This window comes from Parasteatoda tepidariorum, chromosome 10, assembly GCF_043381705.1.
Source record: "Parasteatoda tepidariorum isolate YZ-2023 chromosome 10, CAS_Ptep_4.0, whole genome shotgun sequence".
Taxonomy (NCBI): domain Eukaryota; kingdom Metazoa; phylum Arthropoda; class Arachnida; order Araneae; family Theridiidae; genus Parasteatoda; species Parasteatoda tepidariorum.
The window spans coordinates 45,407,309-45,427,935 of record NC_092213.1 but is presented as its reverse complement, the minus strand read 5'-3'; the positions used below and the strand labels follow the sequence as shown (position 1 = coordinate 45,427,935).

At 29.7% G+C, this 20,627-nt stretch overlaps 2 protein-coding genes across 2 annotated transcripts in view; both read right to left on the bottom strand.

The window, feature by feature from the left end:
- Positions 1-359: 359 nt before the first annotated feature.
- Positions 360-8,302, bottom strand: LOC107444388 (F-actin-capping protein subunit alpha; the record flags this gene model as incomplete). Its single annotated transcript, XM_043040396.2, is given in 8 exon segments — positions 360-422; positions 1,509-1,580; positions 1,941-2,025; positions 3,729-4,015; positions 4,928-4,991; positions 6,030-6,081; positions 6,935-6,998; positions 8,053-8,302. Coding segments are annotated over 8 exon segments (732 nt in total), but the record flags the coding sequence as incomplete, so codon positions are not given.
- Positions 8,303-15,572: 7,270 nt separating this feature from the next.
- The window catches only part of LOC107444379 (extracellular matrix organizing protein FRAS1), a 90,356-nt gene continuing 85,301 nt past the window's right edge, over positions 15,573-20,627 (bottom strand). Inside the window, exons 62-66 of the mRNA XM_071187135.1 lie at positions 19,647-19,762; positions 19,352-19,518; positions 18,439-18,644; positions 17,408-17,554; positions 15,573-16,401 (exon numbers count right to left, since the gene is read on the bottom strand). Coding sequence (XP_071043236.1) covers positions 15,883-16,401; positions 17,408-17,554; positions 18,439-18,644; positions 19,352-19,518; positions 19,647-19,762 — 1,155 coding nt within the window. The 3' untranslated portion in view covers positions 15,573-15,882. The remainder of the gene's footprint in view (positions 16,402-17,407; positions 17,555-18,438; positions 18,645-19,351; positions 19,519-19,646; positions 19,763-20,627) is intronic.

Sequence of the window (20,627 nt, the reverse complement as noted above, 5' to 3'; positions counted from 1 at the left end):
AAACATTTAATGTGCTTTATCATGTTATAAAATTTTCTCGTNATTTAAATGTTTTTTTTAGCGCTTCAAACACTAAGAAAGGTTCATGTTGACAGAGCGGAAAGCATAGTATGTCCATTTATATACTTTCATTTGTGCTTTATTCACACTGTTTTTTGCTTTAGTCAACAAAGCACAAAGTATGCCTGATCTTCTGTTGAAAAAAAAAAGAAGTTTGATGATAATAGATGTAAAACAAGAAAAATGGTAAAAAACACATGAATAAAACACAAATAAAAGTACAGAAGAGACGTTTGTGCCATATTCACGTTATTTTGCTTGGAGTTCACATTGAACGTCTTAAAACAGAAAATACGAACCTGATATTCACTTTCAGCTTCTTCAACAACTTGAATGAATTCATTAGCTGTTTGCTGTTCAGTCTAAAATGCAAAAAAAGTAAATTAAATCGAAATACTGCACAATTCAACTTATGCTCATTTCAGTAGGTAGGCAATTTAATTTATCCAACATTTAAAATATTCAAAACTAATGCAAATCTTCCTTAAGTGAGAAAAGAGATAACTGATGAAAAGATCAACTTTCCTAAATTTCAAAACTAACAAAATTTTTCAGAAAAAAAAAGTACAGCACCCACTGCCTATAAATTTACATCTGATCCGAGAATATTTGATTTTATAAGGCGGTAACTAATGTTACAAAGTTAAATTTTACAAACAGACTTAAAGCTAAATTGATTATTACATTTATATTTTATTTTTACTGACTACATTTGTCATTTTATATAAACATGAGTTAAACGTTTCAGTTTATAGCAGGGCTTTAAAATATTTGAATAGCTAAGTTTAAAATTAAACGCTCAACATAGCTTTAAAATTTTTGAGAGTTTTTGTAAATTTCAATATATCTTTTCTTTGCTTTAAAGTTAATTTAAAATATCAAACTTTTTTCTGACTTTTATTGAAGACAGATGTACATTATTGGGCTTTAAAATGATTGACAGTGAATGATGAAAGACCTTCTCTAACTTTTCTTGATATATAAACAGTTTTTATTTTGATTATTTTTACACTCCTTGTTTCATAATTTTTCTAATTCTCATCCTTAAATTTTCCTATGAAGTGTAATCCATTTCTGACATTTTGCACATGACATTCTGTTCATACCTCCTATGAAATGAGATTTGTTATTCTTATGCTTTCAAAACTTGATAACAAAGATAATTCTAACTTTTCAGACAAGAAAAATCAGAATTTTCTTTTTCGTCTCTAAGCATATCCTTATAAATTTGATATTACAAAATGGCGATGATTTTAAAAAAGGATGGTTTTAGCATGTTTTGATATTGTAATGATTTGGTTCTTGCAGATTTGATTTTAAAAAGTTGCATAGGTTATAGTTCAGATATTCTGCCAGTGTTGGTCAACCTGCCAAGAAATCAAGCAACTAATGCAGTAAAAAAAAAAAAAAAAGTACAAATAAATAAGAAATGTCAAAAATTCAATTACTGTTATATTTATAGTTTCCTTAACTTCTTTGCTGCTTACAAGTTGAACATTGCCGTCTTCATAATAATGCACCTAAAATAATTAATTTTTATAAGAATACATAATTAAGACCACAGCAGTAATGGCTACAAAAATTCAAATAGATCAGCAATAGTAAGCGCTTATAGCAAATACATCAGTAGATGAAAGGAACAAAAATTAATCTTGATATTAAATAAAGGAAATCAATTTTATTAGTCAAAACTTTAGAGTCAATTACATCATCATAACTTTTACATTTTTTATAAAACTCAACTTCACTTAAAACAAGAATTTTCAGTTTTTAAAATTGCTTTATTACCTTTAATATGTTACTTAAAAAGGGGAATTCATTGGATGTCAATATAACAAAGAGAAAAAAAAGCACATTAAAATTACAATTATACAATTTACCTGAACTTTTATTATGCCTTGAATTTCTGCAGATGTTGATCCAGGAGAAAATGTTAGAGACCAAATACTACGCCATCTACCATTCCTACAATATAAATAGACAATTAGCTATCAAAGTTAACAAACAAAAAGACTTAGTTAACTAAGTTATTCAATTGGGTACTTGCACTTCAAGAAGAAGACGATCACAGATACCCACACATGTGACGTCAGTGAATTTTTAAGCAGAATGACGTGTAAAGTTGAAGTAAGTTTCTCCACATAAGTTAGAATGTTAAATAATGAGAAATTAATTATATAAACACCAGATCGCTCACCGAATTTGTTGAAATATAATTCTCTCTTGTTTACATATCTTACTTAACTTAGATTTATTATTTGTTTACATATTTAATTTTAACCACAATATATTTTTGTTTTGTGTATTTGGCAATTTTGATGCATAATTAGTTTGTTTATTTTCCACATGGCTCTGTGTCTTTGTGTTCAGTAAGAAATATATACTGAAAGAAATTGAAATCTTTGTGTAAGCATATATAACGTGTCACTTATGAGAATTGATACTTGGCGCATTTGGTTAACTCGGCGATACTTGCGGGTATCATATTGAAACAGATTTGGATATTAGAAGTTTGACTGCCTAAGAAAATGTAATAAGTATACATATCCTTCAACATTTGAGATTCTCAAAAAATATTTTTTCCAGTGGTAGTATTTTAATGTTATTTTATTTAAAACAAATGAAATTTCTATAAGGCTTTAATAAGAATTTAAGAATAAGTTTACCAGTCAATTTGAATTTTTATTTATGCATTTAAATTATTAATATTTTTGTAGGTAAATTCAAATTTTTTAAAATAATAATACATCCTTTTTGCTACCACTAAGGAAAGTATCTTAAGAAACTATGGAAATTCTGTAGTAGTAGGAGAGAATATGTTTATAGATAAACTTAAAAAAATGGATGAAAAACGCAAAACAATATTCATATAACCATAAAATTAACAAGAAAAAAGTCAATGAAATGTAATAGTCCTGACCTAAAAATTCATAGTTGAAAAAAAGGTTTTTTTCTTTTAAACCCCGAAATTGTTCATGCTTGTTATATTTATCATTTTGAGTCAGCAAAACAATTTCTTTGAAGGAAATTTGTTTTGAGAAAATAAATTTTTTTAAAAACATCTCTGCTGTTTCAAGTTTTGCTGCCTAAGCAATACTCAAAAGATTTCTTATTTTACTGTAAAAAAACAAACAAATATTGAGAATCTTTTTATTATTTTACAGTAGAATATTCAGATGCATAACACAGAATAACAAACACATATATAATTGTCTAAAATTGACAAGCAACATCTTTTAATAGCCTTAACCACTAGGATAATGTTGAAATGTCAGCCTACTTTAGTTTTTCAAGCTCTTCAGAAGAATATTTAATTTTTGTAGATATAGCAGCAAATGCTGCTTTTCAATACTATGGATTGCATCTGTTATTGTACATAAGATAAACTAGATTTTCAAGATATTTCTTCATTAATTTGTGGAATTTTATAAATATGGGTAAAGCAACTATGTCTTTTGAAAGCAGTTTGTGTTTTCAGTTTAACTGCTGTTTTTACAATGTTTTTTTTTGTAAAAAAAATAAAATAAAATGAAAACATGTTTTTCGTCTTATATTTTAAACATGTTTGAAACTAACTGGCAGTACTCCAATTAAGTTTCACATACATGAAGGAAAAAAAAAATTAATAAAAAAAAAGTGAGAGAAGTTTTAGGAAAGAAATTAATTACCAAAAATTTTTGGGTTCAAATTGGTGATCTTCAATGCAAGCTGTTAAAACTATGTTTTGGTCCTCAGTACTACTAAAAACAGAACAAGTTCCATTTCTATAGTAATCTTGTGTATATAAAGTGCATGCTTCTTCTAAAGCTCTTCTCCAGGTTTCAGTTTTTTGATCAGGTTCATGCTCTTTAAATTCAGTGGCTTCCTTACGTAAATGATCATACCTGAATGATTGACCTGATCGAGGATCATAAAACCTCCCATTACCCAAATCGTTGAAGTCAGTAATTAATGCCTATGAAAAATATTATAATTTAATCACATAGAGAAAATCTCAGAACATAAAAATGGTGCAGTTAAGTGACATAGATAAATATGTAGTAATTAACAGTATACATGAATAATTGTTAAAATAAAATTTTTGCACTTTTCTATTTTAAAATGCATAGTTTTTGGTAGAATTAATTTCATATTTAAAACTGAAAAACAACGGAAAATGCATTAATTGACATTGCAAACAGTGATTCAGTTAATTTTTGCGTTTTAAGTGCTTTAATAGCAAGTGTAATGTAAATCAGAAATTAAAGTTGATTTTTTTTTAAAATTTGCGAAATTTTTCAAATAAGTTTTAAATTTGAAAAATAAATTACTTTTTTCTTCATAAATTGATCTTTATGAAATTTTTTAACATGATTTAAATAAGAGTTTTTTTTTAATTAATCTAGTTAAATTTCCTTAAAAAAGAATAACAATTATTTAAGTATTGTCTGTAAAAACAACTATGAAAAAAGAATACATTTACTGGAAATAAATTAATACAAAAATATAATTTAAAGCTATTAACTTTTTTAATAAACTTTATGTGAATAAATGGCATATAAAGAATTTTGTAGTAAAACTAATAATTTTCCCCCCAATAATTTAAAATTTAGTATTTTAAAGCAAAATTAAAGGTTTTTTTTTTATTTCAGGCAAGATTTTATTAACACATTTTTGGGGGATTCTTTTAAACCATGTTTTATTCAATCCAAATTTTCATTTTCCTTTTTCACTAAACATGCTATAATAAATGTTATAATTTTAAAAAAATCACATAGTGACAATAAGTTAAGAAATTTCATCATGCTAGAAACATAATTAGAATACTTCATTGTAAAGTGTTTAACATTACATGTAAATTAAATAACTATTTTTAAAGTAAACTCACAAGGAAATTGGATCCATCAATTCTCGCAGGAGTCAGCTGGTCCTTATTATATTGAGCAAAGGCACTAAATAAAACAAAAATAGGTTTATGCATATAGATACATTGATAAATTGAGATATATATTGAATGTACAGAATGAAAAATAAAAAAAATTGAACATTTTAATAATTTTTGATCTAGTTATTAGAGTGTTACAAAGTTACAGGCACTTTTAATGGTTTAAGGGAATATCCTTAAATATGCTACTTTTTCGGAAAATATAGTCTTGAGCAGAGGATGGTTTGAAGTTGTGAAATCTGACACAGAAATATAATTTCTCTGACAAACCATACACTCTCTTTTTTTTGATGGATTTTGAATTTTGACCTTAAATACATAGGTAGGGAGCAATTTCTAAAATATAAGCCTGTTTGTGTGGAAGAAACTTTATATTTTGCCATATTTCTGAAAATATTTAAGAAAATCTTAACGTGCTTGAGAACTATTATAAAACCTATTTATACAAAAATAATTCAATATAGACTATAATTATTAATTTTTTTTATTTAACCTAATAATAGCCAAAAATAATTTTTGAATAACAATGTACATAAATATTTACAAGGTTTTTAACCATGTAATTTTAATTGATAAAATTCAAACTTAGAATAGAATTGATTCAATTGATCTTGAAATATGAAAATTTTAAAGTATGATTTATCAGAAATTTCGATACTCAGAAATTATTTTAAAACATTTGTTTCGCTTTAAAACAAAGTAAAAGAAACATCCTTTGTGATTGTCTCTAAATTCCTTACAGTGCACAACATAAATTTGTATTTTTTCATACAGAATAATCTTAAATCAAGTTAATTAAATCTTAATTCTCAATTTATAATCTTACAACACTGAATGCTAATATTATATTTAACATCAAAAAATAAATAAAAGTGAATAAAATAAAAATAAATGAATAAAATAAATAAATCAAATAAAATATTCATTAAATAAATAAAAGCAGATACAATTAATCAGATTTCTTTTAAAAATAACAGAGGTCACACAGAACAGAAGAATATCAAGATAAATTAATGGAATTAATTAGGTTTTTTTAAATACATACCCAGAAGCACCTTCTTTCAACAAATAATCATCATTTATTAGCACTCTGACATCTAAAATTAAAAAAAAAAAATTACGATTAGTAAAACAAATTTTTTTTAAAGAATTATGAAAGTCAGTCTTACATTATGCAAATAATACAAATAGCCAATTAGACTTAGGTAACTAATAATTGAGATAATTCATGCAATGCATAAATAATCTATTAAAAGAGTACACAACCTTTAGCCCTTGTCCCTCTTGCATTCTCATTAAAAATTAAATGGAAAAACTACAGTTCAAACACAAATTTTAAAGGAAAAAAAAAAAAAAAACATTTTGGGAATGACCACTCCCTGTTCCACAGTAAAATGTTTGCCAATGGAGGTTGGTCATTCTTAGGGGTTATCTCCATTGATATAAAAATATTATTAAAGGTACATGATTTTTCGCAAGAGATTATTTAAATTTTACTCAGTGCCATTTTCTTGGTGTGGAAATACCACTTGTGCTGGCGTCATGAAAACCGGATTGATGAATAAAATTTAGCATTAATAAAAACAAACCCAACTGATATAATTATGAGCAAAAAATTTACCTGCTATGAATGACAGAACTGCTTTAAACAAACAATTATGTTTTTTGTTTAAGTTTGCATTAAATTTATATTATAAAAATGAGATGCATGTTTGTTTAAGATGTTCAGGTTTTTCTGAAATAATTATTATTTATTTTTTTAATTTCACCCTAAAACTAAATCATTGAAAGCATCTCCTTAACCATGATGCAATGGTATAAAAATTAGATTTTAAAATTTTTATTTACTATAAAAATTTCATTTTTATTATCAGTGGTATAACATGAAAATGAAATGTAAACATGAAAATCTAAAACATAAACAGGAAATAACTGTAGTAGCATTTTTACCATTAAAAACTTCATTGAATTCTCCAGGAGGTGAATGCAAAATGAAATCTGATGCAATGCGAATCTACAAAGACAAGTTTAAATTATTCAATAGTTAAAAATTCATCAAAAGCTATATTGATATAGTCTTTAACAAATCAACTTAAAGTTAGAACTTTTCCATTTAGGTAAGACAATTAAATTTAACTATTTTATTTACTTATTGCGTTATTTTTTAAAAAAATGTTACCGAAAAAAAAAAATTACAATTTTTTTTTTTGAATTAACTTGCACCTGGTAACTTAGACTTTATCTCTTGATGGTTTAAAATAATACAAAATGGTTTAAATAACCATAAAAGTTTAATAACAAATTACGTAAACTGAATGTAACAGTCAAGGGATATTTTATATCAGGATCTGTTGCATCAACTAGTAAAGCCAAAATCTATTTTAACTTGCAAATTGGATGTCTAGTCTTGCACTTGTCTAGGAATCATACCCTTCAAGCTGGAACTTTTCTGGGCAGATATTTAGTTTCTTTCAGTAGATGCCAAGACTTAGCTATTATTATGTTGCAGATCCCGATACGGAAATTTCCCCTGATTTAAGGTCAAATTAGTTTACTGAAGTTTGGTTTGATATCTTAATGAAAAAATAGATCCACATTTTCCAAAATTCATATGTCCTCAACGTTAATAAAACTTAAAAAATAAAAAAAAAAACGCCATGAGGTATGGTAATGCATTAAAACCGAATATCAAGTTAAAAAATCTTTCAATAGCTACTTAAAGGCAATATTTTTATTCAATAAACGAAATTTACTGTTTGAAATGCGCAGTGAGTAAATTGAATATAGTTATGCAATTAATATTATAGAATTTATTCTCGTATTAAATCATCACCAAGTTTAAAAAAAAGTCATATTATGACAATAAGCTTAAATTCTAATTTCAAATAATGCTAATCTTGGATCTATAAACGTGAAGAAAGGGTGAACTTACAACAAGTTCAATGAAACGTAACGAACAAGAAAATTATTGAAGCTAGCTTACACTTTTATGAAATTTTATAGAACTTCAAATGCAGTTAAATATGATAATCTAACTCATGCGTAAATAAGAAATATTAATAAGATACCTTCTCTTCGTCTGTAACAGCATCTTCAATATCAGTGACGGCCATCGTCGTAAAACACCTCTTAAAAATAAACAAACAAATTGCAAAGAAATGGAAAAGGAAATGAGATATAATTATAGGTTTCGCTTCCGGCTACGCATTTCTTCATGCACTTTGGCTTTTTCTTTCTGTCCAAAAAAGGATCTATGGAGATCTGACTGCAGGTGGCGTAAGGCAGAACTCTCAACCTATGGCAACACTTCACATGCTTTCCCCATTAGCGTGTAAAGAGTCATAGAGGAAGGAAGTACGTTAGTTTCTCTCTTGATTTTCATATTGATTAAAATATTTTAATCTGTAAAACTATATGGAACTGAAAGCTACATTAAACATAGTTCTTAAGAAAAGCATCACAGAAATGTAAAAAAATATTTTTATTAAATAAAAAGGAAAAATATTGAGAGAAGAGAAAATATCGTAGAACATTACTATCCAACTGAAAAGAGGAGGAGAGGGAAGGGAGAAGCGATCGCCAATAAAAAAATAAAGTCTGTAGGGAACACTAAGAGATCATTCACATTGCATACAACGCAACGATTTGATTCGCTCCAGCGCAAGCAGTTCGTCCAAGATTTAGGTGGGTACTTACTTTTTTACGTCGACCTAGAGCTGCACAATAGGCTATAGGTGACGGTCTGAGAAACATCTCTGACGATGACACGCCATCGACATTTTGATTTCGTGGAGAGGGATGGCTGCCCTTCTTTGGTAGCCCAACGACCAGCGCTGAAGTCGATCACTTTACTGTAGAACAGTTTAACGAGGACCGATGCCATGCACCCTCGATCCCTACATAGGCTGATCTAAGTAGTCACCCACCCACTTGCTTACCGCAACCAGTGATGCTTGACTTCCGTGTTCTACTGGGAACCGCGTCTTTACGACCAGTAAACTGCGGGACGCGTCTAAGAGGTAGAATTAAATAAATACGATGCATCGAAATACTTTTAAATAAATTTTTGTTATGAAAAAAAGAAACATTTTATATCCAGGCATTTATTTACGTTGCACTAGAACTGCACAATGGGCTCTTGAGGACGGTCTTCCTAAGAAAATGGGTTCTTGAGTAAACCCTCCTGAGGATAATCCGAAGACATGAAATCAGAAATTTGATCTTCTGCATAAAGATGGTTTCCCTGCTATGGTACCCCGGTGACCTGCGCTCGATGACGAGCACTTTTCGGTAGAACAGTGTAACTAGGACCGATACCGAGTACCCTCGGTCCCAACCTAGGCTGATCAAAAGTGTTCTGTCACATGCTGACTGACCACAGTCCAGTCAGTGATGATGCTTGACTTCGGTGTTCTAGTGTGAGCAGAGCCGGATTATACCTTTCGTAGGCCCTAGGCACAGCCGTTTATGGGCCCTCCCCTCCTTCCCCCACTCCTCCCCTCTTTTCAAAATATATGCTAAAATTTTCTTCGTATGGAAACGTATTACGCCATTTTAGATGTATTAATTTCAGAAATGACTAAAAGGCGTAAAGCTTACAGTGATTTGTACGATAATTTCGGTTTTCTTGTTCACAAAAATTTGTCAGAATCTGAGATTAAACTAAAAGCGCAAAATTTGGTGAAAATTTACTCATCCGATTTAGAGGAAAACTTTGTAGATGAATTTTCACTATTTTCAAATTTGTATAAACATAAATCTCCACAAGAAATGCTGAAGGCTCAAATTAAAGATAAACTTGTGAATACTTTTCCTAACGTTCACATTGCATTAAGAATATATTTGTCGATTCTTGGATCAAATGCAGAAGGAGAAAGATCTTTCTCCAGATTAAAATTGATAAAAAATTATTTGCTTTAAACAATGAATCAAGATCGTTTGGCATCGCTCGCACTTATGTCTATTCAATCCGACATTTTGCGTAGTTTGGAATTGGACAGCATAATACAAGTTTTCGTTGAATCCAAAAATCGCAAAAAGTAATATATCAGATCATAAGATTCCGCAAAATAATTTATTACCGTAAAATATTATATTTTTATTTGTATCTTCATAATTTTGTGCAAAATACATTTGTTGTTTTTAAAGCTGAACTATTTTTGTCAAAAAATTTTTTTTCTCCCAAGTTTTTCGTAGGCCCTTGAATTTCGTAGGCTCTAGGCACGTGCCTAGTGTGCCTATAGGTTAAGCCGGCCCTGAGTGTGAGCCATTTTATTTCCAAATTCTAAAATTGTAAATATATTCTGTCAGCAGCGTTCGTGGGGTTTAAGGTGGAGATAATGGCCAATGTTGAGCAGAGATAATTACGTAGTCATGTATGAGCAACTACGTAAAATTATTTATAACTATTGGTGAAGCAACATTCTTCACCAATTTGTCGAAAGTAGGTAAAGTTAAATTGTCTCAGGGCAATCATTAAAAGGAGCATATACACTCTCTGTGATTGCCCTAGACTCACCTGCGATTGACTCGAAGACTGAGAAAAACGCCTGAGAGCAATCTTCTGACGTCTCTGAAACCAAGTTTATTTCATTCCTAAAGTTAAGAGCTCCATCTTGCAAGGACAAACAAAAAATCATCCCGTTATGCTAGGAGTCAATCATCACGTGCTTGATTTCTGGTCTGATCAGCCTAATTTGCATGGCTTTACTTCCCGACAAGCTGGTACCCATAGATCTAAAGTTGGATAGCCTTCAAGCCACCATTAGGGATTGACCCCCAGTTCCTCACAATTGCAACTTGGTGCCTTAACAGTTGAGCCGTCGCTGCTGTTTTATATATATAGTGAAGTATGTAATTACCGTATTTCATAAGATTATAATGATATTAAGTGATTCTGGTGAGTTTGAAGTAAAAATTTTTTTTAGTTATTTATAGATGTATTGTTTTAAAGAGGTAAAATGGTTGTTAGATTTATAAAGAACTTGCTTTCCTGGCAGTTCCGATTTGCATCTTTTTACTTGTTTATTACTGTTTGATCCAGTTGCAAGTTGTGCACCATCATACGTTAGTGTCGCTAGATTTAAATTTCGAAATTTTTATACTGCTGACAAGGCAATAAGCGTTTTAGAAAGATTCTTTTTTTCAAATGATGATTCTTACGTCTTGATGATGATGATGATGATCGACGATCTGTTTTGGAGCTTTTTGCAATTTCCAGCTTATAGCTCGCTTATATCCAAGGTGGTGGGGATAGGTGTATGGTTATAGTATGCGGATAGATTTTAGGTAGTGTATAAGATATTGTAGCTTGTGTTTATCAGTTGTTTTCATAAGGTATGAGAACGACAATGCTCCAGGTCCAAGCTGTATTTTTAGGGAGGTGCGCTGTTGATCAAAGAGAGGGCATTCTAGAATAGTGTGATCGATATCGGAGATGGAACCGCAGTTGCATCTGTTGTCTGGAGCTAGACCAAAACGGAATAACTTTGCTTTAGTTGGATAGGATCTAGTGCGGATTCTGGAGAACGTAACATCTTGGTGCCTGCTGGAGAGGGGTAGAAGTTCGTTTTTATTTTGGCTCAAATGAAGAAAATCAGTATAGTATTTGCTATGCTTAAATGCTGATTGCCTGGATAGTTGGTGGATTCGTTTAATTGATTGATAAGTATCTTCAATGGTAAATCTATCGTAAATTCTCGGTCTGGAGAGCGCTGCTTTTGCCAGCGCNTTGCATCTTTTTACTTGTTTATTACTGTTTGATCCAGTTGCAAGCTGTGCACCATCATACGTTAGTGTCGCTAGATTTAAATTTCGAAATTTTTATACTGCTGAGAAGGCAATAAGCGTTTTAGGAAAATTGTTTTTTTCAAATGATGATTCTTACGTCTTGAAATGACAGGTTTTTAAATAATGCACTCTTATAGCGATTCTTTTTCTTTTTTTTTTATCGCAAATAATATATCAGATAACGAATACACGTATATAAGAAATTCTACTCAAGAGAGTCTCATAACACATTGATCACGTTTTGAGCCAAATGGCTTCAACATGCACCGGAAATAATAAGTAGTAAAGAGTTTGCAGTGCAACCTAGTGTAGAAAACACCATCCATACAATTAAATGGGTGTTGCCAACAAACAAAGAAGCATCAAAACTATTATACAATTTACACGACGCTTTTTTTTAGAACTATGTTTAATGTAGTTTTCATTTCAATACAGTTCAATAACTTAAAAGGTTTTAATCTATTTTAAAATCATGACAGAAACTAACGCACTTCCCTCGCCTATGACTCTCCACACGCTAATGGGGGAAGCATACGAAGTGTTGCCACGGGTAGAGAGTTCTGCTCTACACCTCCTGTAGCCCATTGCAATCGCAAAATTGCACGTTACTGCGATTCAGGCATATGAAGATATTTCGTTTTACTTGTAGTATATGGCGTTGCAGAAGGTCGAAAGAATCCAGTTCATTCCGAGGAATTACCGGATTTTTTTTGAGAAGGAAGTTTTGAAAATTTTTGGGTCTATGTTCATTACAATGTAATATTATTGCTTCACATATATTTTATTTCCCAGTATAAGGAGAATAATTTAGTTCTTATAAAATACTACTTTGTTAGTTTTCTGTATTTTATAAATTGATATTACAAATATTCTTGTAAAAATTTGAAACATAATTATTGAAGCAGAAATTGATAAAAAATTAAGGACTTGCAAATATAATGCGAAATTACAATATGTAATATAATTATTTTAATTAATTAAAATTATATGGTAGTTGTTGTTGTTAATTTGCGTCGCACTAGAGCTGCACAATGGGCTATTGGCGACGGTCTGGGAAACATCCCGGAGGATGATCCGAAGACATGCCATCACAATTTTGATCCTCTGCGGAGGGGATGGCACCCCCGCTTCGGTAGCCCGACGACCTGCGCGCGAAGTCGAGCACTTTACGGTAGCACAGTTTAACGAGGACCAATACCGCACACCCTCGGTCCCTACGCAGACTGATCCAAGTGGTCACCCACCCGCACACTGACCGTAGCCAGTGATGCTTGACTTCGGTGATCTGCTGGGAACCGTGTCTTAACGATCAGTCCACTGCGGGACAAATTATATGGTAGATAAGATTAAGTATCTTAAATTTTATTAATGCAAGCAAACATGGCAAAATTAGTAGAGGAAATTAGAAGATGTAGGTAACAAAATTTTTTTTACATATTTAATAGGAATAATATATTTTCAAAAAAATTTATTTTAAATAAATTAACAAACACTAAATTAACATTAAAATAAAAAGAAATTGAGGAGTAAAGTTTAAAAAAATATTGGAATAAACTTTTAGTGAAGAATTGAACTTTTATTTATGCGGAGTATTTAGAAAATGAATTAATTGAAAATTTTTGAAATGAAAATTTTTGAAATGAATTTAAAATGAAGTTTATTTATCTGTTTATAATCCATTTATTCATACTTCAGTTCTTATATTTCATTAGCTATTCTTTAATCTAAGTTGGAAATGGCTGATGTTATTCATCTTCAAAAATCTCAATATTTTCCGAAATTCTGGGATCTCCGGGAAAATCTCCAGATAAATTTCTTGGTCTTATCCCATTTTTCAAAATGTAGAGGGTTTCAAATGCATTCTTTTTTAGCCAATTATTAATATATTTCTTTTGACTTTTTTGGCAAAGATTCGATAAATATATATATATTCAGGATGGTCATTACGGAACATCGGGAATACATATGCTTACACTAGTTTTATGTCGTCGCAGATAAAATATTTTTCAATCAAGTTTTTCAGACTAAGAGTAAAATATTTAAACATAAATTTTGTTCTCTGACAATCATCATCCAAAACTTAATAGTAAGATTCACGTTTTAATGTTCAATTTTATTTGTAAATAAATAGATTTTTTTGTAATTATATGAGTACCGTCATTCGGGGCTACTTTGTGCAAATTCGAATTTGGCATTTTTCAAGTGCTGCTATTCAGTATTATGTTTTTTTTCACGTTAAAAATGTGTGGAATTTGAAGATAGAAGTCTCCTCTATTACTACAAACATTTTTTCGAATTTTAAAACAATCTCAGAGTGTGTTTTGTNATGGTCATTACGGAACATCGGGAATACATATGCTTACACTAGTTTTATGTCGTCGCAGATAAAATATTTTTCAATCAAGTTTTTCAGACTAAGAGTAAAATATTCAAACTTAAATTTTGCTCTCTGACAATCATCATCCAAAACTTAATAATAAGATTCACGTTTTAATGTTCAATTTTATTTGTAAATAAATAGATTTTTTTGTAGCTATATGAGTAGACATTTATTTTCATAAAGTACACTAATGGTTGGCGAAACTAGACTTGTATAAGAATTTTCGATACTTTGGATTATAAGTCATGGAAGAAATTTTTTAAGATTAGAACCAGCCAATAAAAGCTAATTTAAAATAAATTAATAAAAAATAATAAAAATGTTGCAAAATTGGCAATGTGCTTCTGTGAAAATTTTTCTATGCTTAAGCATAAGGTTGTTGCAATATTAAGGCTGTTACAATATCCCTGTGCTACTTGCCTAAATAATTCTGAATATTACAATTCAATATTTTAGACGCTCCTTTATAATTGCATTTTAAATTATAATTTCAAAATGTAGAGAATAAAAAAAACCCAAGATAGATTGAATCGTATTGTTATGAATTAAACTCAAGTTTAAATTCTCTAGGTCTGAGTGGAGTTAAATTAATCTGGAGTCACATATTAGATAAGAAGCTTTTTTTAAAACTAAATTAAAGTTTTTTTAAAAGGTTAACTTTGGTTTTCACTAAAATATGTATTTATATATATTTTTTCCATGACAACTACGTTATAATTTCCAAATATGTTTTAGAAAATTGTTATAACCTTTATTAAAAAGAGCATAATTCATTCTAAATTCTTTTCAACTTAAACTTACTTGTTAATAATGCAAAAAAAAAAAAAAAAAAAAAAAAAAAAAAAAAAAAAAAAAAAATTCAAATGTCATTTTATAATTATTTCTTACTCTGAAAAAGGTATTTAAGCATTACAATTTCGAAAAAAAAAATCATTCAAGGCTAATTAGCATTTTTTTTAAAAATATTTTACTGGCTCTAAGGTTTAATGTTTCACCATTACTAGGCATAAACTTTTGACAATATAGAATAATATGTAACTATGTCAGTTTCATGAACATGCATGCAATTACTTAATAAGGAAGCGCAAAAAGTCGCAACCTAGTCTAGTTTAGTGAGGTTTAAACTAGATTGTCTAATTTGAACCTTATGTTTACAAGTTCATTTTCGCAATTTTTCTCAGTAGCATTAGTTTACTTCTTAGCATAATATTTTTATTTAACCCCTGAAAAATACCAGAATATTGTTAAACATTGTAGGCGAAAAGGCAACATCAAGGAGGCTTTGACTATGTTCATATCTGCAGAAATCACTTGTGCCTTTTTGGGTTAGTCATTATTTTCTGTGGTGAGAATGAGAAGCCTTTATTACATGAATTAAATATTAAACTAAGTAATTAAAAGTCACAATAAATTATTAAATCAAATAGAAAAATAACTTTATTTTCAATATTTTGTGTGAAGAATATTCTTATTTATCATATTTATTATAATAAACATATTTATGCTTACAATTGAGTGCTGGCAACTTGAGAAGATGTAAGGTACTTATGCCTAACCTTGTGATTTAAATCAGATTTAATTGGATACCTGTAAGCAACGGCACGCGTATGTGCCGATCCTGATTGGCTTCTGAATCGGCAAAAGTCATGCTTTACCTACGATGACGTCACTTGCAGGAATCCAATTAGAAAAAGATGGAAAATAAGACGAAGCAAGTATTTCTGAATAGTTACACTTCCGTTTCTGAAGGATTGCAGCTAAGCATTTTCATATTATTTCTTGGCATTGAAATTTTGACTTTATGTGCTCCTTTATATTCTACTATATGTTTATTTTGAGCTTCACTAATGGCTTGTGTTTCCTTTTTCCTAAAAGGAGTTTTGTTGAAAACTGTGAAAGCATATGAATTATTTGTGATGCTTGAAAAATTTAACATTTTTTCAATGTGTGCTTTTTTGGATCGCATTATGACAATACTTAAAATGATGAGGCATGTTGATATGAAATATAGTAGATGGTGCAGTTCAAATTCAACTGTGAATTCTTTTGTGTTTTTAATTACAGGTCTGGCGATAGAAGAAGGGTCTTGTAAGTTTTGATGACGGAGAACTATCATTTTTACGCTACTTTCTTTTTCTTTTACTACGTGAGGAAGATTTAAGTCATCCAATGAACGAGGTAGGCGAGTTTTGCGTATCGGTGTAATTTGATAAACAACTTGAAGGAACCATTCCTGATTGGAACTTATCTGAAAGTAAATAAATAAATAAAAAGATATTAAAATTAAAAAGAGAAAATTTTCATTTGTAAACATAATCGAAAGCTTTACAATTATAGAAGCATCTGAACTAGAGAAGAACGCAGTAGTTTAAAATACACAGGGCATTTCGCGGGCACCACGTTTCTATTTTTAGAATCCATGTCAAAAATAAAGTAAAAAAATATGTACGCAATAGAAATCGCAAATAGTTAAGTTTAGACAAAAATACTTCTTTAAGAGTTGATCAACAAAAACTGCGAGATAAAAACATTAAAATTTGGCTTCTATTAGAAGCACCTTCTAGTTTCGTCAGGTAATCAAACAGATATTGATTAATTGAATATCGCGATTTCTTATCAGTGATTATCCAGCTTTTGATAAAATTATTTTTTCCCCTGGAGTATTAGTTTATAACGAAAGTTGTGTATAAATTTTGATAAGAATATTAAATACATACATAAAGGGCAGCGATTGCGGAAAACCCAGTATTATTTGGAAAATTGGAAGCAACTAAATATTCGGAGTTCAGGTGAAAATCATGGACGATTAAATTCCTTGAAAGATACATTTTTTAATGACTGAATTGAGGAGAAAGACTTTTTTAAAGCGGATAAATTATTAAAAGCTGATAAATTAAATTGCTTTTAATTTTTTTTAGAACTTTTGTTTGAGTTGTATGATTTTCGGAACTGCCGTATGTTTTATTTCTTTTTGATTGATATAACGTTTTTAAATAAGCAATATTGTAGATACTTTGTTTGTTATAATTGAAAAATTTTTTTGAAGTATTCAAAAATAAGGAAAATATAAACCCGTTGATGATGAAATTAAATTTTTTAGGGCGTTAAAAATATGAAAAAATTAATACGCAAATAATTATGATTAGATGCTTTGTAATGTAGCATTGAATTACAGGAATATGTAAAATAATTAACAAAATGAATCAAACTAAAATTTCACTCATCTTATCTGAAAGTGTACACTATAATGTTACCTCATACAAAGGATCAACGTTAAATATAAATCCATCCACTCCTGATAGAATTGATAGTGATGAATATTCAGAGGATTCTGATACAAATTTAGAATTGAAAGGAATTCCTTGAACTTCTTTGGTAGTAATTTCTGTATCATGTCTGTCCTGCAAAAAATAATTTAAAATACAATCAAAATGTTAGATAAAAGTTATAAATTAAGAATTTTGTTTTAAAAGTAATTTTTAAGTATTCAAGCTCATAAGTTTGAGATACTCAGCTGCTATAAATTTGAATTAAAAGAAAATGGATATTTTCAACTCGAGAAGTGATGTGATAATGCTTAACAGCATAATTTAAATCAGATTTAATTGGATACCTGTAAGTGACGTCACACGCGCGTGACGAATCTGATTGGCTTCTGAATAGACAAATGCTATGATATACCTACAATGACGTCCCTTGCAGGTACACAATTTCATGAACTTTTTAGCTGATACTTTTGTATTATATGTCTGTTGTTTATTAAATAGAACAGAATCAAAAATATTTTTAATAAGTTATTCGGAAATTCTAACTGTTATAAACAAAACATTTCTATACACAGTTAATTTTTAACTGAATAAGTAATACAGATTCTGAAAGTGTCATGTGTGCCAAGTTAATTCAAATTGTTATCAAATGAAATCCTGACACTGGACATCGAGCGATTTCGGTGGAACTTTTTGTTCGTATTCCGTACAATAAAAAAAAATATTATTATTTTTTTTTTGTAAAAAAAAGGCTTTTAAGAAAAGTGTTATTTTACAATAAATTGCACACATTTTTGAAAATAAAAAGAAATCTCGGATTGATGATTTCATAAGTACTTACATAATAGAGTAAGAGACATAATTTTTACGAACTTCGGTGGTAACATACGTTTTAATGAAAAAAAAAAAATCAATTTTTAATTTTCTAAATTTTATATATTTCGTAAAGATTAATAATTTTGGTTAGCTGAGGAAGAATTAAAAAAAAAAAAAGAAAAATATTTTGGAGGCATACGAACCAAAAGTGTAAATTTGTATTTCAAGTGGTTGCTCGGTAACAGACATCCATATTGAGAACCATTACCATGGACTTTACCAGTTGGATCAAATGTAGGTGAATGACCGTCCTTTCCAGAACATATAATCACTTCATTTATGCTAAGCTCATACGCAGAATCTAATCCTTGATCTGGACTCCAAAATACTCTTCCGTAAATTCTATCCCCTAGAAAGAATTTTGATTTTCAGTTTATGATTAATGCTATAAGTTAATTTTAACGAGTATATTTGGAGCTCCATGATGATTCCAGAACACTCTTCCGTAAATTTTATCTCCTAGAAAAGTTCTTTTAAAAGACCCTGATTAATTTCATGCTTTTAATTTAATTATCATGTTTTGAACTCTATGATCTGAACTTCAGAGCACTCTTCCGTACATTCTATTCCTTAGGAAGAATTTTAACTTTCAGGCTTCACATTAAAAACAGTGGGTACATCAGGAACGAAATTATAACTTGGATGGTTTGGTTAGAACATTAAATTTGTCTCGACATTTTAATGATTCGGAAATCGGTGAGAACGAATGAAAATAAATTTCAAGCTTGTGCAGGCATTGAGTAGATCTCATTCGTGTAAGTCTCTTGTTTTCTTTTAAACGCCGATAGGATTTCACACTTGTTGGAATCCTTTTTTTCAATGTTACGTAAATGTTTTGCATGTGAGTGGATAACTTAGTTGTAAAATAAGTAACTTAAAAGTGAATAACACGTTTTTAGTCAGCATCTCAAAATTTATTGAAAGAGAAAATTTAAGTTATATTTGGTACGGTTACCTTCTATGACTATATTTTTTATAGCAATAAAAATAAGATAGCGTATTTACAAAATTATATTTAAAAATTCTGATAGCTAATTCACCAATCTAGTGACTTACCTTTGGAGAAAGGCCCTTTATATTCCACGTACTGCAAATTCTGCGAGTTTTTCATTGGATCTATCATGAATAGATTTTTGTCATTAAATAATTGAAAAAAGGTTTCTAGAGCATAGGTAACTGGTTGAGGTCGATTAGTTACTTGATAAGTGAGCGGTAAATCAAATCTAAACAGAAAAAAATATTAAGAAACGGATAAAATGTTAAATAACATTAGTTTCAGTAACAAAAAAATGCAACAATGTTAAACAATTAATAACGAAAGCTCAAAAATTAATTTTACGGGAATGCTTACGTCTGAGACTTTTGTGCAATACAGGGAAGATATTTATGACCACTGAAAAGCAACGAGTGTCCAGATTTTGTAACCTTGCATGGGATGAGATGTATAGAATAATAGCCACTATAGTCCTAGAAACAACGGAGATAATTATAATTTCATAATTGCATAATAAGCTCTATAGATAATGTTAATTTGCTAAAGTATTATTAAGGCAAGAGAAGTAATAAATCAGATCACATAATGAAATTTAAAGTGAATGTATAATTGATCTAATAAGACTACTTTCTAAGCAAAACAACGCCAAGTTGCATGATTTTTTAAGGGCGGAAGGTGATTGCACCATTCCTTTACTTACATCAGATAAAGTGCTTCTGATGTCCCTAGTAGTAACTATTTGGTTACCCTTAATTATTTTGTCAACAGCAAAAGCGGTTTCGTAGGAGATCATGAATTAGGCTTGTCCTAGGGTCTCGGCAGATCGAATATTTATGCAATATTATGTATTACGTTCTTCACGGCAGCTTTTACCCTATTTCTTTTCAGCCGTCTGTCCTACATACTGTTCCAAATAAAGATGAAACATTTTGAGTCAAATATCCTCGTTAGGTTCATGTTCAGCCACAAAGAATCACGCTATAGCACATCGTTTAATTGTGGACGCATCCCTGACTAGAACAATTTTACTTGCACTTTGAATGCTCTCATGTGAATTGGAGAATCAATGATGCAAAATTAGCAGTGTACTCCTTTACACTGATTCATAAACGGAAATAATAGCATTTCTATGCATTTCCAATGCTATCACGAGGGCCTTTACATATTACTTTGAAAATTTGCAGGTATGTAATATTTCTTAACATCCATTTCATTTTAAAAACCCTTGTCAAGAAGGAAGTGAAAAAAAAAAGTATTCGCATAAAGATTCTCACAGTAATATTTAGGCCAAGATAAAGCAAGTACAATACCGAAATCTAATTAATCACTATTGAGGAA